General features: G+C 39.4%; 1 protein-coding gene across 1 annotated transcript in view; it reads left to right on the forward strand.

Moving 5' to 3' along the window:
• PPM1L (protein phosphatase, Mg2+/Mn2+ dependent 1L) overlaps positions 1-26,285 on the forward strand; it is a 288,891-nt gene that overhangs the window by 183,567 nt on the left and 79,039 nt on the right. Inside the window, exon 2 of the mRNA XM_082687741.1 lies at positions 10,214-10,388. Within this exon, the coding sequence (XP_082543867.1) occupies positions 10,214-10,388 (175 nt within the window). The remainder of the gene's footprint in view (positions 1-10,213; positions 10,389-26,285) is intronic.

Below are 26,285 nucleotides of genomic sequence, written 5' to 3' on the forward strand. Positions count from 1 at the left end.
AGACTCTCCAGGCTTCGGAATTCCACTGGCAGTTCCCGGCAGAGGTCAAGACAGTGTTTTGACCATGCCTGGGCTTGGTCAAGAGGATATCACTGTGTTTTCAAGGTGCTTTGCCACCGGTCTTTTTGTGGCCTGTTTCACACAGCTTGCTGAGACTTGCTTGATTGCGCACAAGCTGTTGGAAAAGGGTTCCAGGTGCTCCTGGCGTCAGAAGTACTCAAGGTCAGTTAGCATGCTTTAGGAAGGGCTCAGCCTTTGAGAGGCTGAACAGATTGGCAATTTTATACAATCAAAAAAGCCTCTGGCACAGAGGGTGGACAGGCCGTGTGGGAATGTCAGTGCATAACAGTCAAGGTTTTTACAAGAATTAAAAATATTTACTTGCCAAACTGAGTCCTGGGGGATGCAGAAGGGCTGTTACTGTAAAGGATCTGGTATAGCTTTGGATATACATCAGAATTTGTTGTACAGCTTTACAAAAATATGTGTGCCTACCCCTTATAAAATCAGAACTCTAAGGGGTAGAAACTGGTAGGCTTCACCCTTTACTGAGCTTGGGAGGGGGTTTGGGAGAAGGGGGTGGGATTATGGACATTGGGAAGGGTATGTGCTTTGGTGAGTGCTGTGAAGTGTGTAAACCTGGTGATTCACAGACCTGTACCCCTGGGGATAAAAATATATGTTTATAAAAAATAAAAAATTAAAAATAATAATAATAATAATAATAAAATCTTAAAAAAAAAATCATAGCACAAGTTTAAAAGGCAGATTCTAGCCTCCCACCTGAAATATCTTGATTTGCTAAAGAGGGGACAGAACTCATAGTTCTGCATTTTTAAGAAGACATCCCTTATCCCCATTCCAGGTGGTTCGGAGGCAGTTGGTGTTATTAACAGCCCTGAGAAACACTGGTCAAGTCCATCCACCAGATTTTGTAGAGAAAACTAAAGCCCTGTCCCTAATGTTCTTTCCATGAGTGGCTCTAATAAGGCTTCTTGAGGCCTGGTTCATGAACTTCATACTTGAGTTCCTCAAATGGGACACTACATACATAAATACACACACACACACACACACACGTGTGTGTGTAACACACACTTTATACATACATACGAGTCTTTTTTCTTTTGTATATTTTTAATTTTTTTCCATATGTATATGTATGTCTCTATATAGTGTGTGTGTGTTTCTGGAAAGAGGATCCATTGCTCTCCCCAGATTTTCACTTAGGTTCAAAATTATACAAAAACTAAAAGAAACACTTAGTTTGAGATACAACAGGTGTTGGCTCTGTCCAAGCTAACAGTCCTGTTTCCTGTGCTATTAAACAAGATTTGGTGCTCAAGCAGTGTAAAATAGTATGACATTTATATAAATGGCAGAAGACTGGCAAATGACAGAATGACAGGAGGAAACATGACAGGCTTGATCCTTTTGTCTTTTGTGTTTGTGATTGTATAGAATTAACATTCATAGCACATTAAGCTTCATTTTCAAGTACCCCCTTCTCCACCCTTTTCTCCCTGCAAGCCCACACTGAGTTGATGTTAGGGAAACCCATCTATGTAAAAACACTTTTGTCCCACCAGTTGCTCATAAATTAGTGAGGAGGCAAATAGGTGACTGGAGAGACAGTGCGAATGGTTGAGAGCTGTGACAGAGGTCCGAACGAAGGACCGGGGACAGGGAAGGAAAACGGTAGCTTTTGTTCTGGAAGACTAGTTTTACAACCTAAGTAATGACTCCTGTCTGCACGGGAGGAATTTTGAACCTAGTGTGCTCTGTAGATATGACTGAATGCATTCTTTACTTCCCCATGTGTGAGGTGCAACAGATGAAGGGTTTTTTTTGTTAGATTAGCCTCAAAAAAGTTTTGATGGTAGGTCTTGCAGGTGGAGCCAGAGGTGGAGAAGAGTAAATTAAAGCTTGAAGTAGTGTGTGGATTTTTGTGTCTTTCTCTGTGCAGAGTTAAATTTCAGAATAATAATGTCTGTCTCTCCTGACCTTCATTTTCCCCACTTTGAGGTTCATTCTCAGGAATTGCTCTGGGTGCTTTACTGCTTCTCATTCTGTAGCCCTATATGTAAGTACCTGTTCATCTTGTCCGTGTTAAGACTGAACATTTCTTAGTGTATTACTCCTTCAGACGTTTGCCTTTCAATAGGGGAAGAGCTAGCATAAACCAGATATTGAAAGTTCCGTGCAAAAAATGAAATTGTAGAATGAGATAGTTCCCAGCTTTCTGGACAGAAAGACAGACCCTTCTCCAAACCTCCACCACACTTACAAGGAGCTTAAATCTAATACTGGGTTTGAAGGCACTTTTTAAAGTCCTATCAGGCTGGGGAAATCAGCTCAATTGGCTCTGGCCTTGGACTCCCCTGCCAACCTGGCCACACCTGCTGTTTGGAGGTGCTCCCCGAAGAGACTACAGGTAGCTATGGAGCCAAGTGAGTCCAAAGAGGAGTTCTCTGGCCCTATTGCCAGCCAAGGAACATTTTGTCTGACTATGTTCTGGCTGCCTCCCTGAGGGACTGCTCAATTGTTATAGTTACAGAGTTCTTTTTGATTAATAACTCATGAGTTTTTTATAATTCATTTATAACAGTTGGTTCCATTGAATTCCTGAATCACCAAGGGCATTTTCAGTTAGCATTCTGCATGGAACTTTCTGGAACACATTTGGATAGCACCTAGGGAAAATAGTATTTCTCCAAGCCCAAGATTCAGAAGTGGAGGGGAATTTTATCAGTAATTAACTATAATTTTCTTTGAAATATGCAACATTTTTCTCCCTGTAAATAAACATTACCTTCCTTTTTTCCTCTATAGATCTCAAGTATATAGAATGTGAAATAATTTCTTACTTCTATCTACAACTGCTGAAATGATAGGAATTCACCTATCCCCCAAATTTAACAAGACTGCTTTGACTGAGTACTGCTTATTTTCTCAATAGATTTATGTAAAAGTCTGCTGGTACTCTCTTTTTATGTTGCCATCTTTCAGGAGAATTTAGATGTGTATGTGTGCTTTTAAGAAAAAAGTTAGAAAAAGGACCATGGCTCTTGTATAATCTAATCCCCCCGACTCTCTAGAATGTGTGTAGTAAATGAGGGACAAAGGCTTCATGATCCATCACTTTGGTATAGAGAAATAATTTCACCTTTTCTTCAGACTGTAAAGAGATGAAATTTTTAAAAATCCCTTAGAGTTTGAATATAGATTTGACTAAAGTAATAAGATTAGGAAAATAGACCATGTGGCTGAACAACGTTTGATACCTTGGTTAATTATAGCTTATTGTGATGGCAGAACAGGGAACTAGATAGGAAGGTAGTTTGGTTTTTATATGTCTAAAAAACAACCATCTGCAGTCTGGGAAGCCATCATTCAAGGAGTGGAATTTGAGATATATTTTCACACTCTGACATGCTTGGAGCTATGAGAATAAGGCCTGAGATCAAATATGGATCAGATGACTGATAAAGTTATTAAAGGTTTGTCACTTGAAGAATCCCAGGTGAATCGTCCTGAATAATCTATAACTTAGCAGTCAGCACCTTTATGATTAAACTAAACGAAAACTTCAATCTCCATATTAAGTAGGTAATATGATTTCAAGTCCCTCACCTGCTGAGTCTTATGCCCTCTGAGGTGGTCATTTTGTCACACGACTGACTAACATTTACACAGCCACAGATTTGGTCCTCCAGAGCAATCTCAAATCTCCCTAACAAGCAAAGGATTTCATTTATATACTTCAGGTTTGAGCCTGGAACTTTTTCCTGATGCCGTCTCTCTTGGAGGAATCAAGTTCACCTTCTTGAGCCAGGATTATGAATTCAGGAGTGCAAGATGGTCCTCTCACAGATGCCTTTCTTATTTAAATAACCCCCTCCAGGTTAGAAGTGGCAGAGACTAAAAATGGCAAGAAATGAGGCTCTTGGCAGGTGCGAGAGAGGAACAGCTCCCTTGCCTTATGTCCTCTTGCTGGTGGGCAAGGGCATTCACTCTGACTTTGTTTTAAAGTGCCCGGAGCCACAGAGCAGTTGTCAGACGTTAATGATATGTTCCCCTAAGAAAGATGGAGTCCAAGGTGGACCTAAGTAAATTAATGTGTGATCTGTGGGCTGGCTGTTGCCAAACCAGCACGTGCACACTCACTTCCCTTCAAGGTCAGGCAAACCTTGTCTGCAGTAAAAATATTACCTACTCCCTTCTCTCTTCCATCTTCCTGTGGCACGAATTTTGAAGGATCTCCCTTCGGGGCTCTCCTTTATCTTGTGAACACCTAGCTGTCATTCCTGGGTCACCACTTCCCCAAATTCAGCTTTTCTTCTACTCAGTATTTGCGGAATTGATTTCCAACTTACCTCTCTCAGAGGTCTTCATCAGCACCGAAGTCTGCTTCTCACCTAAAGGGTCACTGATCAGATGTGCTTAGAGCCAGATCCAGCCCCTTATTGTGTTGGAGGATAACGTGGCGCCAAGGATCAGCCCCTTTAGTCTCTTTTTGATCCAGTTTTAAAAGCCTGTGTTCATTCACAGTCAGCACTCATCTGAAGCAATAGCTCTGTGTGTTCCAAGTCAGGCGTATATGTGACATAAATATAGGCTGAATGGTGCTACCATCAATTGTTCCATTCATGTCAATGGAGGATTTCTTTCAGCTAAATTACAGTTGTGTGTGTGCTGAGTGTGTGTACACACACACATTTGCATTAAATAAAACAAAAGGGGGAGAATAATTTATAAAATCAGAGAATTTGAAAGATACTAAATTCTGAAACTTCTTTTTTAAGCGTACTCTAGACCATCCTTGAGACGAAAGTGGGTATGTCTTTTTAAGATGCATTTCCAGATTTTGTAAACTTAGAATCTCATTTCTTAGTTTTTCAGCATTGCTTTGAAATTGGGTCTTTACATCAGGACTAGCATTTTTTTTTTAAAGATTTTATTTATTTATTTGACAGACAGAGATCACAAGTAAGCAGACAGGCAGGCAGAGAGAGAGAGAAGGAATCAGGCTCCCCACTGAGCAGAGAGCGTAATGCAGGGCTAGATCCCAGGATCCTGGGATCATGACTAGAGCCGAAGGCAGAGGCTTAACCCACTGAGCCACCCAGTCACCTCCAGGACTAGCATTTATAACACAGATCTTTACAAACTTGATGAAAAAAGGGGCATCTGTCTGGTTCAGTAGGTGGAGCATGAGACTCTTGATTTAGTTGGGGTTATGAGTTTGGGCCTCATGTTGGGTGTAGAGATGACTTAAAAAATAAAATCTTTAAAAAAAAAAAAGATTCCTTGGTTTTAAAAATATCTTTCTTAAAAATATTTTATTTATGTATTTGTCAGAGAGAGAGAGACAGAGGCAGAGCACAAGCAGGAGGAGTGGCAGAGCGAGAAGCAGGCTCCCTGAGATGTGGGACTCAATCCCAGAACCCTGGGATCATTACCTAAACTGAAGGCAGATGCACCACCCACTGAGCCACCCAGGCATCCCTTAAAAATATCTTCTCAGTAAGAGTTTAGAGGGAGCTTCCTTTTTTTGAACACCATACCTAAAATTTTTAAATATAAAATTAAATATGATAAACTAAGTCTTAGAATTGGTAATAAGATAGAATATTTGATTAGAAAAGAAGGAGCAAACAATTTAAAACTCCCACAACTATGAAATATGCAGTACTAAGTAAAAATTGTCAAGCAAATTTTCATTTATGACATCAGAAGCTTGTTTTTATATCTGTTAAAGTTCAAAATGAATAGTAACTGGACCTCTGCAAGTTTTCAGGGAAAAGCACTAAAATGATTTGAGCATAGGTCTAATTTGTTAGTGATCTTTCCCAAATGGGGGCTCTATTAGAATTTGATTCAAGATCACCTAGTATCTTTTCCTGAAAATAGCTTTTGCCTTCCTAGAACTTGTAACCAAAGTCATTTGTCTGGTATTTTTCTTTTGAGTTCTATAAAATAAGTCTAATATGTTCTCCTGGTGGAGGTTTTCTGTTTTGAGAGGTAGTGATGGAGGGTATAGTCTTTAGGCTTACAGTTCAGTGTTCAAAAGTAAATTTACTATGTTTCACTTTACTCAGTTTTCCCATTTACTCTCAGCGTCACTATCTCCTCTCTAGTTTCTGGTTTTGCAACAGGGAAGCCATTTTACATATTTTTCTTTCCCATCTGTCACCACGCTTGGCTCAAGTGTTCTTTTGTTCTACTCTCAGGGCCTTTATCTGGGCCTGGGGCTGCTTTACCTCACAAAGAAATGACCACAGTATGCATTGCCTTCTTTATTAAAAAAAATTTTTTTTTCTTTTTTGGCTCACAGAGAGTTGGTGTTGCTTGCCCACCACTTGGTACATAGCCAGAGATAAATTATTTAACCTTTCTTAATCTGTCTCTTCATCTGTAGAAATCTGTCAGGGTTGTGATGAGGATTAAAGAAGTGAATACACGTAAGGCATTCAGCTTGGTGCCTGGCACAGAGAAAGTGGGCAAGCATTTCCTGCCGTTTTTATTTTAGAAAATTTGGAAAACTCAGAAAACTACATAGAGAAAAAAATTAATATTCCCTGAACTCTTACTACTCTGAGATAACTGTGATCAATATTTATATATTTCCATCTATTTTTTCCTCACACATGTAGTATACAAACTTTGTATTTGCTTTGTAATCTGCTTTTCATTATGAACATTTATCCACATAATTTATCGTTCTTTCATAATTTGATTTTGGATAGTTGCATTGTATTCCACTGCATGGATGACCCCAATCAATCAACCAATTTCAAGACTGATTTTTATGATCATGAATAATACTTTGATAAATATGTTTACACCCAAATCTTTAGGCACCTCTTTAAACTTTTTTCTTAAAATAAGTTCCTAGGAAGGCAATTACTAGGTAAAAGCTATAAAGTGTTTTAAAATTTGTATGATATTTTTTCATTTTCTGTCCAAAGACATTTTTCAATTTATACTCCAACCATAGTGTAGAAGGCCATATAAAGGTGATGTCTTGAAATATCTTGACAGAATCTAGTATTTTGCTAGAGTTGCTTTCTTTCTGTTCCTCTTGAGACTCTTTCCAACAGAAAGAACTCTATACGTGAAGTTATACCACTTAGAAATGAAATGGCAGGTCGCCTGGATGGCTCAGTTGGTTAAGCATCAACTCTTGGTTTCAGGTCATGATCTCAGGGTTGTGAGATAGAGCCCACATCTAGCTCTGCGCTCAGTGCAAAGCTTGCTTGTCCCTCTTCCTCTGCTCCTCCTCCTGCTCTCTCTTTCTCTAAAATAAACAAAATCTTAAAAAAACAAAGAAATGCCAAAATATAACTCCAATATAGTAAAAAATATATATATGTATATATACACACATATATGTATGCGTGTGTGTGATGATTTTAATTATAAAAGTGAATCAGTAGACACACTTGGAAGGAAATGTGTATGCTTTCAATAATAGAGAGTATACCAGTATTTGTAAAATGTGCATTTTAAATAACTTCTGGTACCTCATAGATTATCTCCAAGAAAAAAAATTATAGACAGATGTTAAACTGAATAGTAAGGTAGTATGAGTCTAAAAATAGTTATTTGGCAACGTGTCTCTTCATTTTCCAGTGTCGGGAGAAAATTGTTATTAAATTCTAGGATTAAATATGCTGTGCTAATGTGCTGAGTCCATTTACATTTTATGGAATAATTTTATTTGTTCTGCACTAGCTGGCTGGCAGAGAAATTGAACAATGTTTGGTGATGTTTTAAAATTGTAATTCCATCAACAACTGTCTTATGGAATCTAAATGTAAATCTGGAAATAAAAAGTGTTGTGTGCTGCATATGACCACTCTGAAGACTGATCTATAACTTTTCCCCACCATTTCCCAGTAGACTTTTCCTGGAAAGTCCATTGTCTATTGTTCTGGCAAGCTTCTCTTCATCTTAAATTGTGCTAATATTTAAGAGGAAAACAATGAAGGTTACCAAAAAAATAAATTATCTTTAATTTTTTAAAAGATTTATTTATTTATTTGACAGACAGAGATCACAAGTAGGCAGAGAGGCGGAAGCAGGCTCCTTGCTGAGCAGAGAGCCTGATGCGGAGCTCGATCCCAGGACCTCGAGATCACGACCTGAGCGGAAGGCAGAGGCCTAACCCACTGAGCCACCCAGGCGCCCCAAAGATAATTCTTAAAAATTGCAATAGTGCAGTGCCTGCGTGGTTCAGATGGTTAGGTGTCTGCCTTTGGTTCAGATTGTGATCCCAGGGTCCTGGGATGGCCCCATATCAGGCTCCCTGCTCAGCAGGGAGTCTACTTTCCCGTCTGCCTCTGCTTCTCTCCCCTGCTCATGGTCTCTTTCTTTCAAATGAATAAATAAAAAAATCTTTAAAAAAATTGCAATAGTAAGAGCACTGAAACAGTACAGAAATGTGGAGAGTAAAAAATGAGTATGTTCTGCAATTGGAATATAGCCCTCAATAATCTTCTCCCACACAAATGATTTATGGAGTCTGACATACACATATATGTATGCTTTATCTAAAAAGGATATACTGTCACTGGTATTCTGTGACTTTGTTTTTTAACCTTAACAGTAATACCATGACGTTCTTCCTTGTAGGTACATATTGACCTATCTCATTTTTTCCCAAAGGTTATAGAGAATACTGTTTGATAAATGAAAACAAAACAAAACAAACCCCTGTTGATGAGCATTTACTGGATATATGGCTGTGCGTGTGTTTAACTCAACTTGTTTTAGATTATGCAATTAATAGCTGTACAGGATTTTTTAAAAATATTAAACCATGTGGATGGGCCTTCTAGGCACATATCTAAACAATGGTCCTTTTTTTTTTTTTTTAAGATTTTATCTATTTATTTCACAGACAGATCACAAGTCAGACAGAGATCACAAGTGGGCAGAGAGGGAGGCAGAGAGAGAGGGGGAAGCAGGCTCCCTGCTGAGCAGAGAGCCCAATGGGGGGCTCGATCCCAGGACCCTGGGATCATGACCTGAGCTGAAGGCAGAGGCTTTAATCCACTGAGCCACCCAGGCGCCCCAACAGTGGTCCTTTTTAATAGTGCTTTTATTTACATTTTCCTTTTCATTACATTTTATTACAATTTCCAGTCATTGTGAGTATAATTTTAAGTAATATATGTATGTCTTTATTTCATCAACTTCAGACCCTATGTGTATGATGCCGGACAGCACTCAAGGAGATGCCAAACTCTTGGCATTCTAAAAAGAGATGTTTTAAGAATTTCAGAATTCTCCTAATTCATCCATGCCTCTGTGTCACTTAATTTCTTGCTCAAAGTTCTGTTTAACTTTGAACTGTGATTCTCAGTTGGGAGGCAGAGGAGTACGCTTTCCACAGCCCACCAGCAGAGCCTATCAGATTCTCTGAGAAGGCCTTTTTCGAAGTACACATGCCTTCCTTCCTGCCTCATACAAAAACATGCTCACCTGGTTGAAAAATCATTGCATGTAATTTCAGAGATTATTAGTTAGGAGTGCTTTGGGCAGATTGCGTAGTAGAGAAAAAACAAGTTAAGCTATATATATATGAATGACATATGTATCTCGTGTATATATATATATATATATATGTAAAGACCAAGACACTGGTGAACAGTTCTTTTTCAGGTTAAGGGGCATCATTGTCTTAGATCTCTTCATTCTCTGTGTATCCCGTTATTCCATTATCAGCCCCAGCAGAGGACTCTCCTTTCTATCCACTTCACAAGAGTTCCCGTGGAAGCCTTAATGAGCACAGCACATCAAAGCAGGGATGTGGACGCCATCCCATAGGTGGGCTCACTGCGGGGACGAATGACGGGCTTCTGCATTCTAGACAAGGGCAAGGCAGATTTATAGCCAGCAAAATTATGGTCATGGGGCCCTCAGAGTTCAGTGGAATAGGTGAAACTCTGAGTATTAACTCTTTGTATACCAAACCAAATCCATCATCTTTCGTACCTTTAAACGTGGTGGAAAATTCTTAGAGGTCTGTGAGTTGTCTATGTGGAGATTCATCTGACTTGGTAGAGTGGAGTCTAATAATTGACAATGACAAGGATATGCTTGTCTAACGGGTTTGTGCTTTGAGTTTTCACCGCAGCCCATGAGCGCAAGTGAAAAGCCTAAGATGAGAAAAACTAATGGGATTCTCTACCTGTTTTAACTGCAGACTGCCGCTGAATATGTAAAATCGAGACTCCCAGAGGCCCTTAAACAACATCTTCAGGACTACGAGAAGGACAAAGAAAATAGTGTTCTGTCTTACCAGACCATCCTTGAACAGCAGATTCTGTCAATTGACCGAGAAATGCTAGAAAAATTGACTGTATCCTATGATGAAGCAGGTATGTTTGTCTTTAACATACACACACACGCGCGCATGCATACACACTATTTTCCATGCAGAAATGTCTTTATAGACTGGTTAAATTTAGGCCCACTTCTGAGGTAGAAGATGAAGGGCAGACTGGATTCAAAGTTAAATAACATGGATTAACAGTAAGTTTCTTTTCTGCAGTTTTAGTATCAAAAATTTCATCAAGAGGCTTCTAAAAATGGCTCTTAAATCAAATCCCTTTAAAACTTTTGCTCTTTTTTTAATGGAGTTTTTTCTGGCCTTTTATGAACCATGTTCTCTTATTGCTTTAATCGTTAAAAGTGTCACTTCAGGTTTGGAAACCAACTAAACGCTCCTACATCTGATAATCTCACAATTGTTACTTCAGGTATTATTTTTTAATTTCAGAGATTTTTCTTTTCTAAAGAGGTACATTATTTTTTTTCCTTGAAGTTTCAAGCTGAACCTGACTTTCTTTTGGTTTAGCTCTTCAGATGAATTCTTAGCCCTAATGCCCCATTGGAGACTTTGTCTCACTACCTGCCATAAGTTCATCCCATCTAAGGGAGTTTCCTAATGAAGGCATGGACAGACCTCCTTATAACACCATTTTGATCTCTTACAAGGTCTGTCAGCTAAACCCCAATTTTAGTGAAACCAGTACAGTATTACTTGGAATTTAAAAATCTTTAATAAAATTAAACTTTGGAGAAATAGCCTGATTAAGATTGTCATTACTTGCCCCTTCTTCCCTGCAAATGGAGGAAAATATAGGAAAATAGGCTGCTAATGGCCAGATGTTGGTAATATCAAACCCCATTTTAATACCAGGAACTTCTGTCTTCATTTGCACAAGGAAGTTGTTGGTTTGCATTTTATTTTTTCCTCATGATCTCAGCAGTGCATGATCTCTCTGTGCTGACATTCTTAACATTTGATTTCAAGTTTGGGGAGCCAACAGAAGAGCAAATTTAAAAAAGCAAACATCACACTGCATATGCCTAAGCACTATAGCAATTTTCTAGTTACCGATCTGTTCCCATTTACATTCCACCCTCCAAGACCTTTACATTCCTTTCAGACAGCATCCACACTTCTAGCCCGAGACATCTCTACTCCTCTTGTTCTCCTTTGCTTATTAATTTTCCAGACACATTGACTTCCTTCTGCCTGTTACATGGTTAGTTATTTGATCTCTGTATTTGTCTTAACATTCTTTTCTTTGGAATTCACATTTATCTCCTCTCTCATCCCTAATGAACAAAAGTAAGGCTGTGAACAGCCCAATCAAAATAATATAAATATTCATAGTATCTTAGCAATCTTAGAACTCATATAGTCCACCTACTTCCTGTTACCACAACCATTTTATGATGAGAACACCAGGACCTGCCTTAAATCACACACATTTCCATGTAGAGCTGGGACTCCGGCTTCCTAATTATGAATCAAGCTGGGCTTTCCCCCACACTCACGCAGGTTCTCATTCCTTCAGAAGGCATTTGTTGAATGCACAGCAATATCCTATATCCTTGGCAGTCGGAAGACAGGGGAGAGGGGAGTGTGTCGAAAAGGCGGGGAGGAATCTGAGATGTAAAAAACACAGATCTTACTGAAAGCTTAGTTGGGGAGCTAAAGCATCTGTGTACGACTTGTGGGGAAAGAATTCCTGAGGAACTGGGGCATAGGCACGTTCCATCATAGCTACGAGCTATCAGAGGTAAGCTGAGGGATGTGGAGTAAAGGAATAGTGAACGGGGCTCAGATTTTCATCTGGGGCCAGCCTTGTTTAAATCTGAAGGACAAAGGATTTTTGTCCTTCACATGTATTTGTGAAGAGAAGAGAGACAAAGTCTGCGTGGATGCGGGAGCCCAAGTGGACACGAAGGTGACAATGAACATCAGCCTCAACCGCTTCCCACTCAGTTATAACTTCTTCGGGGATCATTTTCCACTCAACCTGCCCTATTGTTAAGCAGAGGTGCTCTTGTACGTGGACTCTAGAGACAAATACTTTGACATGGAAGTTATCAGTAAAGCCTGCAGCGTGAAGCAGTGGAAAGAATACAGGATTGGGAGCTAGGGATCTAAATTGGGCGACTGTTCCTCTAGCTCAATGTTAGTATGGTCTTTAGCAAATTTATCTGTTAGAGCCTCTCTTTCTGCGTCTGTTAAGTGGGGCTAATAATATCTCACAGGGTTATTATAATAAAACATAGCAGGTTTTGGGAAGTCTTTAGAAATCATATCGCAAATGCTGTTAATGTTGAATGAGAACAGATCTGGATCTTGTCTGTCCCTCAGACCAGTATAAAATACTCTTAAGAGTGTTTTCTTGACATATAATGTTCACGAAGGCAAAGGGAAAGTTTTAGAAAATGAAATTTTAAAAAAATGATCTTCAGACGCTTTGAGAAGTCAGGCAACATCTATTTGTTAAATCTACTCTGGGCTCAGTTTGCCCTTGGTCATTCCTGTATGAGGTGACACATTTTATGGAGGCTGAGTATATGTATATGAATAATGAGTGTCACTGTGTGTTGTCAGATCAAAAGGTCATACTGCCTCCTCCTCCATTACGCATGTAACAAAGATTTCATTTAAAGAAAGAAAAGAAAATATGAAAAAGATATTGCTATTTAACAGAAAAATATTTCATCATATTACAAAAGAATTGGGATAACAAATTGGTAAATTGGTAAAAATATATACATATATCTTTTATCTTATGTAGATATAGATATATATCTCCAATACTTTCAGGTATAAACATCCTGTATGAAGACACTCATCTGCTTCAACTGCTTAGCTTCTCATGCTTTCAAGGCTTTGATGTTCTCACATTCTTAATTCAGCTCTCCTGGTTTGAGGAAGTAGTTAATTGTTAATTGGACACTAGCCCGGTCTCTAGAGAGGTTAATTTGTCTTTAATGCTCATCCACTGATAAATCAGTCTGAGTGACTTAATGACAGTTGCCACCATCTGTGGCTTATAAACTTCTAAAAACCAATTAATGAAAAAAATCCTTAGATGCTTGTCTGGAAGCATTGGCTTAGAACCTTTTCTCCCTCCCTCCTCTTTCTTAATCTTTTCTCTTCAGCATTCTCTCTTTTCCTTTAAGTATACATACCTCAATGCTTTACTCACCCACAGTTCAAATATCTGGCAACCTGACATACCTGAAATTTAGCAAAGAAATGGGAAGTAAGGAAACATCACCTGCAACCATCCTTTGTTGCTGAATTCATGGACAAGCTCATATAACAGAGGCTTCAGAGTCTCACCTAGAATCTATATATTTTTATTTTATATTGTTCTGACCAATTAGGTTACATTTTTCCAACGTGATATTTTCTTTTTTAAAATTATTTTTCTGACTTTGCAGACAAAGATATAAATAGACAGCATGGTATAAGAGGATAATAATTATAAATAATCCTACCATTGTAAACATTCTGGTGTATTGCTCATCAAACATTTTTATAATATGGTTGATATTCTGTGGTTTTATATTCTGCTTTCTTCACTTAACATTAGTATGTAAATGCTTCCTCATTTCATTAAAACTTCTTTATGTGAAGATAATTTTAATGGTGGCACAATATTCTATTCTTGAAAGTACTACTCGCTAAACATTCCTCTACTATGTTGGACATTTATGGTTTTGGTTTTTGTTTCTGCTGCAATGGATATGGTGGGCATTTGACTGTATTTCATATTACTTTAGAGAATGGACTTTAGAAAACATGAGTTTAAAATTAGAATTAGAAGGTGGTTGGAAGGGGATGATAGTTGGAGCAGAGACACTGAGGGCAGTGAGAAATACGAGTAGAGTGAATCCCCAGAAATCCACAGAAGCAGCTGTCGTATTCTCAGCCTTGCACTATACGCTGTGAAATCAGCATTCATACCCTGTATTATAGAATTGACGTCCTTGATCTTCATAGTAGTGACCTTGACTCACAGACAATGTTAATTATATTTTGTATATAAAAATAGGAATTGTGTAAACCAGTTTAGAAAGATTTTCATCCAAGTGGTTTATTTTTAAGTTTTGACAGGAATAAAGATGTTTTGTGGTATAATTGAAAGAGCTCTTGGAACCAAGAGAGACCCAGACTCTATTCTAACTCTACTGCCAACCAGGTATGTGACCTTGAGTGAGTCACCAAAACTCCCTAAGGCCTATTTTCCCATAAATCAAAGGCATAGGGGCACCTGGGTGGCACAGTTGTTCAAACACCCAACTCAGGAGCGCCTGGGTGCTGCATCAGGCCCTCTGCTCAGCAGGGAGCCTGCTTCCCTTCCTCTCTCTCTGCCTGCCTCTCTGCCTACTTGTGATCTCTGTCTGTCAAATAAATAAATAAAATCTTTAAAAAAAAAAAAAAATAAATGCCCGACTCAGTTTCGGCTCAGGTCATGATTTCCGAGTCATGAGATGAAGCCCCGAATCAAGCTCTGCACTCAGTATCTACTAAAGTTTCTTTCTCCCTCTCCTTCTGACCTTCCCCACGCTCATGCTCTTTCTTGCTAAAGTGAATAAATAAATCTTGAATAAATAAATAAATCTTTAAAAGAAGGCATGAGCAGGATCTCATAGATATCCTCCATTTCTAAAACTGTAACTTGTCCCTTGACACTGAAAAAAGGTCAGATTGCCATAGTTTCTTCAAGGTTGTATGTAGTCTCATCTTGAACCTTTTGCTTGCTCTATTGAATGTCTCTTCTCTTCTCATGTAGCCTGTGTAATTTGTACAAAATATCTGACTAAAAAAAAAAAAAATCTCTCAGCTTTTCTGGCATCTGCACATGAAAATGCCTAGACATACTTTTCTTAGTGGGATGGGGAATGAGACTGTAAGAATCAAGCACTAGATTTGGAAGGAGAGGTTCTGAGCCATCATTCATGGGTTCTCATTAAGACAGCTTAGGTATTTTTATTAGCACTTATTAATACTAAGCAAAATTCAGAGCAAGAAGTAGGATACATTTTGCATTTGATCTATTAATGTTTTTATTTGAATTGAAGTACAGATTCATACACATTTCAGTAGGTTGAATTTAGAGACATTTACAAAGAAAGCAGTGGCATGATTTGAGAAGAGATCAAAATAGCATTTCACACTGTCTCACAGAGTGTGATTAACATAAATTTTCTTAATTTGTCATAGCGGGCAAAAGTTAAATAGGGCTGAAATCGCAGAAAAGGGAATTTTTTCTTGTATTGTTTATTTTTATGCTGGTATATTATTCATATTACTCTAAATAATCTCAAGTTGTTTTTAAGGAGTTTTTTGTTTGTTTTGTTTTTTTAGCTTGGGCATGAATAAATAACCTACACATTCTCTTGTTAAGGATAAAGTGGTGTGGCTTGTAATGCCTTATGTTTGAGGGAATTGTGAGGAGAGTGGGCCCAGTTATTTGAGAATTATATTCTCTGCCTCACACTCAGAAAACCCTTGAGGCATGGGAAACAGGAGTAAAGAGCTGCCCACCTCCTCCTTTGGGAAACAGCCAAATGTACTTGTCGAGGGTGGCCTGCCCAGTCGTGCCATCTCGCTGCAAGCCAAAGACACAGGGGCCGAAGTTACTGATTAGAGCTTCTTCTCACAGTTAAACCTAAGACCAGTAAGGATTTTATTTCTGTTTGGACAGTTCACTAGAAACCCATTTAGCTTTCCGACTAGCGTAAGTTTCCACCTCATAGAAAGAGCACTTCCAAGTAGGAAGTGAAACAGAGTGCAGATGAGAGAAGGACAGCACTCAGCCGGCTGTTTATGGTGTTCGTTTGGGCATCGGTTAAAGCTGGGGACCTGCAGATCCATTTACAAGTGTCAGACAATCACCTACAACTTTCCCAGAGGAGGTGAGAAAGAAAGAGAAGCATTAATTTTTCAGCCTTGGCTTTGTGATTCCCTTGATGCAGCTCTGCATTCAAAATTCCCAGGAGCTGTGTCCAAGCAAAGCTACCTGCTGTGAAGATACACCGAGTACTATAATGCACATTGTGGAGAAATAGCTTTTAAAAAGGGTGGAGAATGTGCTCTAAGCAATTTAGGAAGTAGCCAGAGGGTTACCTCCTATTGAGCTTATGTTATTCTTCTTAAAATAGACACTACCTAAAAGTTACACCTACGATTTAATTGAGCCATTAGTGTCAGAGTAATCAGTGATCTCAAAAGGAAAGCTATTTACTGTCATGGGGGAAAAAATGAACACCTATCGGGAAACCAAACCCAGGAAAGAGACTGTGAATTATTTAGGGCCCTTTTGGGTTTTCTAAGAACATAAAAAATGCAGTAAAAGGCATTTGCAGGAAGTTCTTCACTCTAACAAATAGAGTGAATTTCTCAGTATGCTTCTCAAACATGTCCTGAGGGAAGGAGTAGCACTAAGGTTTCCTTACCTTGTATCTTCAATCAGGATCTCATTTCTGGGCTTAAAAGATAGTCTTGCTGGAGCCTTGATGATGGGATTTGGAAAAAAGGGAAAAACAGAGACCCAAAAGAAACTTATTAAGGGAAATTCAGTATTCATTGTGCCACCTGTGAACCAGCTTCTGAATTTTCTCCCTCCCTCCCTCTCTCTCTCTTTCTTTCTAAGTAAGCTCCATGGAACCCAACACTGGGCTTGAACTCATAATCCTGAGATCAAGACCGGAGCTGAGATCGAGAGTCGGGTGCTTAACTGACTGAGCCACCTGGGTGCCCCCCCCAACTAATGAAATTCTGTAAAAAATTAAATGTTTTATTTTTCCATTTTAAGAGTAATAGAAATACATTTTAGGATTTTTTTTTAAATGGAAAAATAGAAGAGGTAATCTCTAATTCTACCACTTAAACATAACCACCATCTTTAGCATAATTACTTTCACTCATTTTTCTCTGTTGGGTTTTAGTTCTTTATGCCCAATTTTATATATATATATATATATAATATATATTATATATATATATATTTCATTTAAGACTGAAATGTAGTCATATTTCTCTAGGCTCTTATAAACTACTTGGAAAAGTAATTGGTAATAATTGCATAATAACCTATGGAGTGGATATGCTCTAGTAACCGTTCACATAACCTTTTCATATTTCCAGCACTCAGTGCCTCCCTTTTTTTCCACATTTCAGTTATCATCACCATATAGAATCCCTGAATTTGGAGGTCTGTGAAAAGATGAGAATGGTAACATTATTAACAAAAACATAATGAGGACTTTTGTAGTGCAGCCAATTATTAGTCATATAACAGTGGGAGCAGAAGACTAAAATAGGTAGTCAGAATCCACTTATAAGCGGAGAACTCTCTGGACAAGGATAACCATGCTAATTTGAATTTCAGTTATAATTCTTCTGTTTCCCCCTTTTTATCGTGGATTTCAAAAGCCAAAAGATAAGGGGTCAGGGAGTAGTAACAAAGTGACCGCCATCTACAAACTAGAAGACTCTAGGCCTTAGCTGTTGGAAAGTATCCAGACATGTGATCTATGAGCCCTGGGGCCAATCTCCACGTCTGTGATGGGACATTGCCCCTCTCTCTGCTTGCTTTCATCCACTGTTAAAACAAAAGGACATTGCATTAGGTATTTTCTTCAGTTGCCCTCAGCTTTACCAATGTGTGATTCTGCCTTTAGTTCATTTGACATTCATTGGTTTATTTGTGTATTCACACTGTAAACATTGAGCACCTGCAAGCCAGGCATGGTGCCTGCCACTGGGAATGCCCAGGTGACCATGTGGTCCTTCTCCTCAGGTGTGTGTGTGTGTGTGTGTGTGTGTGTGTGTGTGTGTGCAGAGACAGCATTAGAAACATAGAACTAGAGGACAGTGCAGTCAGTGCTGTAGAGGGTGTGTTGGGAAGATAGTAAATGTGTAGAGGAGGAAAGAATTAGGTTTGGAATGAAGAATGTTCTTAAATCAGAAAATCGTAAGAGAATCCAAATGTCACTTGCATTTTTAAAGGTAGCCTTATTGTGACTAATGCTTTATTTCTTCTTTGCTTCCTGTGATTATACGCCAGAATCTATTCTTGACCTCTGCCATAGCATTACCTTCCACATTTAACTTTATTTTTTAAAAGATTTATTTCTTTATTTGAGAGAGAGAGCACACACGTGTGTGCGTGCGATTCAGGGAAGGGGCAGAGAATCTCAAGCAGACTCCATGCTGAGTGTGGAGCCCTACACAGGGGCTCCATCCCAGGAACGTGAGATCATTATCTGAGCCAAAACCAAGAGCTGGATGCTTAACTGACTGAGCCACCCAGGTGCCCTCACTTTCCACATTTTACATGTTGTTCTCCAACTAATATTAATCAGCTTAATGAATTAGCTTACATCAATACATTGTCAGCATTGCCTATTTCCTTATGAGATCTCCAAAATTCAAAGAAAAGATAATTCAGACTGAATTTGTAGAAGTGGTACAGCGGGGAGTTATTTTTTTTTTTTTTAAATCACATTCCCCAACTTCATCTTGCATTTCTTTTTTTTACAATTTTTTTTAAAGATTTTATTTATTTATTTGACAGAGAGAGAGATCACAAGTACACAGAGAGGCAGGCAGAGAGAGAGGGGGAAGCAGACTCCCTGCTGAGCAGAGAGCCTGATGCGGGGCTCGATCCAAGGACCCTGAGATCATGACCTGAGCCGACGGCAGAGGCTTAACCCACTGAGCCACCCAGGTGCCCCTCATCTTGCATTTTTAACAGAAACCCTCATATCCACTCTGAAAAGACATTGCTCCAAGTTTTGTAATGTGCAGAATCAAATTCTAGATTTTGAAGAACTTTGCTGAGAATACTGGAAACCGCAAGCTAGCATTGAGATTTAGAATCAGGAAGGGCCACCTCTCGTGATTAAAACATTTCAGTGGAGCTGTGTTTATCTTTCTAATCAAGTTGTCATTGTTTGCCACAAGGGAAGTAATGTTATTACCTGCTCTAAAGTAGTATTTGATTACGAGGACTGAAGAAAATGTGGACACTTCAAAGAAAATAATTGGACCAGGTGGTCACAATTTAGACGGCGTTGGCCAGCCAGAGACAGGCTGCTGATAACTATCTGTATCTCCTCCTCTCCGCACTATTGGAATTTTGTAACCGAGATTCTACAGACTTCGTTGGAATGCTTGTAATAAATTTTAATGAGATCCGAGTTAATTGTAAAACCTTCAGCCTGTAGGGAAAAATAGGATAGTTTTTAAAGTGCCGGAATTTCTAATGTACCATGACCATCCATTTGCAGTAGCGAGATGTAAGCATAATGCATCCTCTGGCTGACTTTCAGACTCAGTAGATCTGTAATCATAGGCAGCTGGACTGCTGTTTAATGTCATTTTGCAAGAATGTTAAATTTAATCTTTGGGAGCTACTAGACACTCGGAAGTTTCATTTGGTAAATTGCCTTCTGAAAGGCACTGTTTTCAAGCCTCCCTCTCTTGCCTGGAGGAATTCTCTTGTGTGTTTCTTTCTTTAGTTAATGTCCTTGTCTCAAGGCTGTGTGGTTTATTTCTGATGAGGCCGGTGTGATGAAGCTCTACGGTACCTCCCCTCAAGAGCCACCTGAGTGTGCTACTGTCGTTCTGCCATCATTCCCCAGGAACTGTAAATCAACCACAGAGACGTCACTAGGACCAACACTGTTCGTCCAACACACACGTCCACTGTGTACCGGGCTCTGGCTAAGCGCTGAGAATCTAAGAAATGGGGAAGGACTGCCGACTTTATTTTCCCTTTGAATTTATTGCTAGTGTTGACTGTTGTCTCTGTAAATCTGTCTTCTAAGAGAGACCTGCCTCCAAATGACACCTTAACAGCATCTTCCTTTTCCAAGTCTGGGCTTCCATTCCTCCAATCTCGAGAAGTCCTTCTCGTTCAAGGAGGTAACTAACACAAACGGGACTCTTGTTATTTATATCCTACTTGCTTCCTCAGAGTTGGATTTACATACAATCAATATATACACCCATACAATGATGAAGTTCCAATAAAAATAGAAAAGGAAGGCCAAAAAAGAGAAGGCAGCAAATGTACTAACCATGAAGAACCGACAAAATAAAAACTTTTTCAGTGGGGACAATGTCTTTTCTGGTACTTAAGCTTAGGTAGACTTTTTCAAAAGACACCTTGTAAATGGGACATTGAGCAACATTATCTCAGCCTGGGTTCCCTTAAAGCAGAGCCTAGAACAAAAGGCTCAAGTGCAAGTAGTTAATTTAGGAATGCCTTCCCAAAGAACGAGAGTGAGGGGCTTTGGGAGTGAGAAAGGAAGCAAGGGAAAAGAGAAACAAAGAAAAGCTAATATGAGGACACTTTATGTATTTGGCCTCCCTGGAGGGTGACTGCAGCTTTTGCCTACAAAGGAAGCTTATGAACTGCATTCCAGAATCATCCACCAGGAGGGGAAAGGGGAAGCATTTAGCTACTAGTCCCACTCCTCATTTTTCAACGGTAGTGCCATAGACATGAACTTCTCTGCACTTCTGATTTACCTATGCCTGAGTGCTGAGTGGATTCTGCAGGCTTCCCACACCTTAGCATCAGGGAATCTCCTGGGAAGGAAACAAGTGAGAAATGGCTCAGGGCAAGGCTGTATCTGGGCTGAACCAGTCCTTGCACCAGGGGCCAGGTTAAGAGATAGGACCAAAAGAATGTAAAATGGTACTTAGGAGATGTCCCATAGGAGCACAACAAATGAAATCTTAAAAAAAAAGAAAACTTCATAGGAAGCACATGTGAGTTTGTCTTATTGTCATTTCTTGCATAACAACCATCTATAAAAGCCACAGATACATTATTCATGTTTTTCAAAGCTCTGGTATAGCATGTGGCTCTACCCAATGCAGAGAGTGTTCAAATGCATTTATAGAAAAATCTTACAGACAGCAGAACACAAAAGGAGAGGGTATTTTGTTTGATGTAATAGTTGGCAGCTTCCCAGCTCAAACCAAAATAATTGACTAATCCTCATTTTTATGGCTAATGAATTCAAGTACCTGGGCTCTTCAACCCGAGTGGTGCAGTGAGATCCTGCTTTTCACATGTGTAAAAATTAATTACCTCCCGTAGATAACCCACAACAGTGGCAACTCTGGAGAGAAGCTGGGGAACGGACTTACATTTTTATCCTCTTACTGTTTTGTTCAAATTTTTAACTTTTGTTCATGCATTTTCTATTTTTTTTTAATTTTCAAAAAATAAATAAAATTGAACAAACCTTTCTAGTACGTTTCCCTTCTTATCTTCAATGCTGAAAATAGAATATAATAAGGCTGAAAGTCATTCTTATTTTCAGTAAAGCTTTTCACCCCTAAGTCATCGGGTATATCCCTGGAATAAGTCAAGAAAGGAACTCAGCAACAAGGTCAGCCATCATGGAACTGCAGTGTCAAGGTCAGAGAAGGTCAGTAGTGAGAACAGCTCAGTACCCTGCCAATGAACACCTGGGCTCCAGGGCTTCTGCCATAGGGTTCTTAGAAGTCTTTGTGTCCTGAGCCAGCATTGGTGCCAGAGTACAGTGTGAGCTAGCCTTATGGGGGCGAGGAGGCGGGGAAGTTTACCTGAAAGAGAATAGGACTCATGGACAGTGAGCTGATGTGGATTCTTCTTTTCTTTTGTTTCAAATTTTTATTTAAATTACAGCTAAAATATAGTATAACATTGGTTTTGGAAGTAGAATTTAGTGATTCATCACTTACGTATATCACCCAGCGCTCATCACAAGTGCCCTCCTTATTTGCAGGTGCGGTCTTTTGGGAGTTGATTAGGTCATGAGAGCAGCACCCTCTGGAATGGGCTCACCCATTTAGGCCAACCCCCAACCACCTCCCTCCATCAAGCCTCAGTTTGTTTTCTATAGTTAAGAATCTCTTATGGTTTGGTTCCTTCTTTCTTTTTTCCCCCTTGCCCTAGGCTCATGTTTTGTTTCTTAAATTCCACATGAGTGAAATATAATTGTCCTTTTCCGATTGACTTATTTTGCTTAGCATAACACCTACTAGGTCCATCCATATCATTGCAAATGGCAAGATTTCATTCTTGTTGATGGCTGAGTAATAAATATATCGTTGTATATATGTACCACATCTTCTTTATCCATTCATCAGGTGTTGGACACGTGGGCTCTTTCCATAGTTTGGCTATTGTGATAATGCTGCTATAAACATCGGGATGCATGAGCCCCTCTGAATCCGGATTGGATTCACCATTTTCTGATCTTCTCCCTGGTAGTTGCCTCTGCCTCACCTGCACCTGATTTTCCTGTGTCTGACAAGTTACCTGATTTGCTGCTTTACCTGGCGTTTTCGTCTAATTCTCTTTCCCAAACTATAGCCAAACCTCTACTGATTTTCTTGCAAGGAAGTAGTAACACAATGAAAAGAGCTTGGGCTTTGAATCCAGACTGGCTTCAAGATAATTTCTTACGATAATATCATGCCTTATGGGGCTTTTTATGAGGATTAAAGATAATGTATAGAAAATTATAGACAGAGGGTAGATTCTCTAAGTGATGGCCTTTCTGTTATTCCCTTTGTTGTTATCTAACTTGGCATACTTTTAGTTTGGTATACAAGGGCATTTTTCAGACCCCTTCAAGGTAGAGAGGATTACTTATTTTCTACTGTGCGGAAACTAACTTCTCACAGATGGCACAACAAAAACCAGCAAAATACTAGCTCTGTCAACCTCCTCTATCTTCCTTGTGCTGTCCTGAATGGAAAAGCATTTCCTCAAGTGTATTGGTACTCTGTTTTTGGTTTTGCTTTTTCCTAATCCTATGTATTAATTACCTCTTGCTGCATAACAAATCCAAAACTTAGCAGATTTAAACAATAACTGTTTATCATCTCGCACAGTTTCTGAAGATCCAGAATGCTGGTTGGTTTTCTTGTGAAGTTGCAGTCAAGTTGTCAGCCAGGACTGCAGTCTTTGAAGACTGGGCTGGAATTACTGCTTTCCAGCTTACTCACGTGGCTCTTGGCACGGGCCTCAGTTCTTTCCCCATAGCTTCTCCACAAGCTTTCCTCTAAGAGATCTAAGAGAGAGCAAGGGAGTACCCAATGTTGAAGTAGCGATCTTTATAACCTAATATTGAAAGTGACATACCGTGATTTCTGCCATATGCTATTGGTTACAAAGACTGACCCCAACTCGGTGCAGAAGGGGACCACACAAGGGTATGAATACCAGGAGGTGGGGATCACTGGGGGCATCTTGGAGGCGAGGTACCATGGTCTGAGTTGTAAAAGTATCTACTCTTAACTCGTCCAGCTCCTTCGCCTCCCTTCTCGTCCTGGCCTCTCATTTTCTCATCCATACCTTTACACCGCTTCCCTTAAGTCCAAAGCCAGAGCGTTCAGCCCCACACTCAGCACTTGGATAGTCTTAGGATTGTTTAGACCTAGCATTCTTTCCCACAACTACATCTTGTGTTTCGTTTGGCCAGTGCCAATGCCATCAATGTATCCGTTGTTAAATATTTTGAATATTACTTCTGACCCTTCTCATTGATGATGACCTTTCCTTCTAGAACTTCCTAATAAATGCCTAGTATCTTAGTCTGTTCAGGCTGCTGTAACAAGTGCCACAGACTGGGTGGTTTTATAAACAACAGAAATTTATTTTTCACAATTCTGCACTCTAGAGTTTGAGATCAGGATGTCAGCATGATCCTGTAAGGGCCCTACTCTTGCCCATAGACTTCTGCCTCCTCATTGCAACCTCACACGGTAGAAGGGGCTAGGAAGCTCTCTCTGGCTTTTTTTTTTTTTTTTAAAGATTTTATCCATTTATTTGACAGAGAGAAAGATCACAAAGTAGACAGAGGGGCAGGCAGAGGGGCAGGCAGAGAAAGAGGGGGGAAAGCAGGCCCCCCTGCCGATCAGAGAGCCCAATGTAGGACTCGATCCCAGGACCCCTAGATCATGACCCGAGCCGAAGGCAGCGGCTTAACCCACTGAGCCACCCAGGCACCCCTCTCTGGCTTCTTTTAAAAGGATACTAAACCCATTCTAGAGGGTGCTGCTCTCATGACCTAATCAACTCCCACCTGCAAATAACATCATATTAGGATTTCAACAGGAGAATTTGGCGGGGGGAAAAATATCTGGGCCAGAACCTTCAGGTTTGTCTGCAGATGTAAAACTACAGCTTCAATTTCACAGCAGTATCCTAACTGTTTCAAGATGAAGGCACTGGGGGATGCCTAGGTGGCTCAGTTGGTTAAGCATCTGCCTTCGGCTCAGGTCATGATCGCAGGGTCCTGGGATCAAAAACTGCATTGGGCTGCCTGCTCAGCGGGAGTCTCCTTTCTCCCTCTACCCCTACCCCTCCTGGTGCTTTCTCTTTTTCTCTCTCTTTCTCTCTGGAAAATAAATAATATCTTAAAAAAAAAAAGGATTAAAAAAGGATACTATCTCTAGCTGATAGTAGTTTCTGTCTCTGTCTCTCCTTTGTCATTCCCTTACTTTATTTTTCTTTCTTTGTTTCTTTCCTTTAGCTAGCTATGTTCTAAAATTCATCACATTTGAATTTTTTGTATTTATTAGATAATTTGAGGATCTGTTCTGTTTTTCATTTTCAAAATAGATGAATAGAATAGCTAGAGAAATTAATTTTACATTTGACCCAAGAGTTGCCCTCAGTGAAGAGTTTCCTCTCCTTTATTTCTTCTTGGCTGCCTTCTCTTTTGTGTAGAGGAAAAGTAAAGAAGCAAAAATGAAGAAGTCACTGAATTTGTCTGTCTTTTCCACTTTTTACTATACCATCATTCCCCGTGCTTGTGGGCTTCTCCTCTCCTGCCACATTACCACCTCAGATTCTTTGCTCCTAGAGAAAACAGCAGTAAACAAGTGAGTCTCTCGTTGTGTTAGTGTTAGTGCAAGAAGAGGATGGAACTGACAAAGAACTTTCCCCCACATACTACAAACTCCTTCATTGTGGCAGATTTTTTTTAAGGTTTTGGGGTATTTTTAGATTTTTTAGATTTTTTTAAAGAAGATTTATCTATGTATTTGAGAGAGAAAGAGAGAGACAACACACTCGAACAGGTGTTGGGGCAGAGGGAACGGGAGAATATGCAGCAGACTCCCTGCTGAGCCCAGAGCACCACAGAGGGCTCCATCTCAGGACCCTGAGATCATGACCTGAGCCGAAAACTGGAGTTGAACACCAAACTGACTGAGCCACCTAGGTGGCCCTGTGGCTAGATTTTTTAAAAAATGTTTTGAGAAAAGTGTTATTTTTGAGAGAATGCATATACATACATATATATATATATATATATATATATATATATATATATACACACTTTTTTTTTTTAACCTACCACTCTTTTAAAATTGCTTTCTGATCTACACGAGATTCAGTCTGAGATTAAAGAGCTAAGAAAATTAAAATGCCCTCACCAAATTAGAGATGTGTTTGATTTTTGCACTTAGACTTTACTTATCTGGAGGCCTACATGTGTTTTAAAATCATACCTGAAAATGTTATGGGCCTGGTGTAATTGCATTTGCAAATAAAATGTGGGAAGGTCGAGTGCTCAGAGTACAATTAGGCATGTTAATTTTCCATTTTGGATGTAATGTCAGAACGTCAAGCCTCTTCAGTTGGCTGTACTTCCTCGTAAACCTTACCCCTGTAGGGGAAATCAGTATTCCAGAGCCACCAAAGAAAATGAGCTTGTCTAAAAATAGTTGCCTGTTGAGAAGATTTTAGAAGATTTTTTTTCCTTTGTAATATGAAAGCTTTACAAAATGGAATGAGGTCATACATGACAGATGTGGTCAAGTCCACTTCTAATCTGTAAATCCCTGAGTAGCTGCAGTTCTGTTAATTTTTAAATGGATTTTTTAAAGTCATACTAGATTTATGACCTCCTCAGCATTATCTCTGTTTCTAAAC

This window comes from Mustela nivalis, assembly GCF_964662115.1.
Source record: "Mustela nivalis genome assembly, chromosome: 1".
Classification (NCBI taxonomy): domain Eukaryota; kingdom Metazoa; phylum Chordata; class Mammalia; order Carnivora; family Mustelidae; genus Mustela; species Mustela nivalis.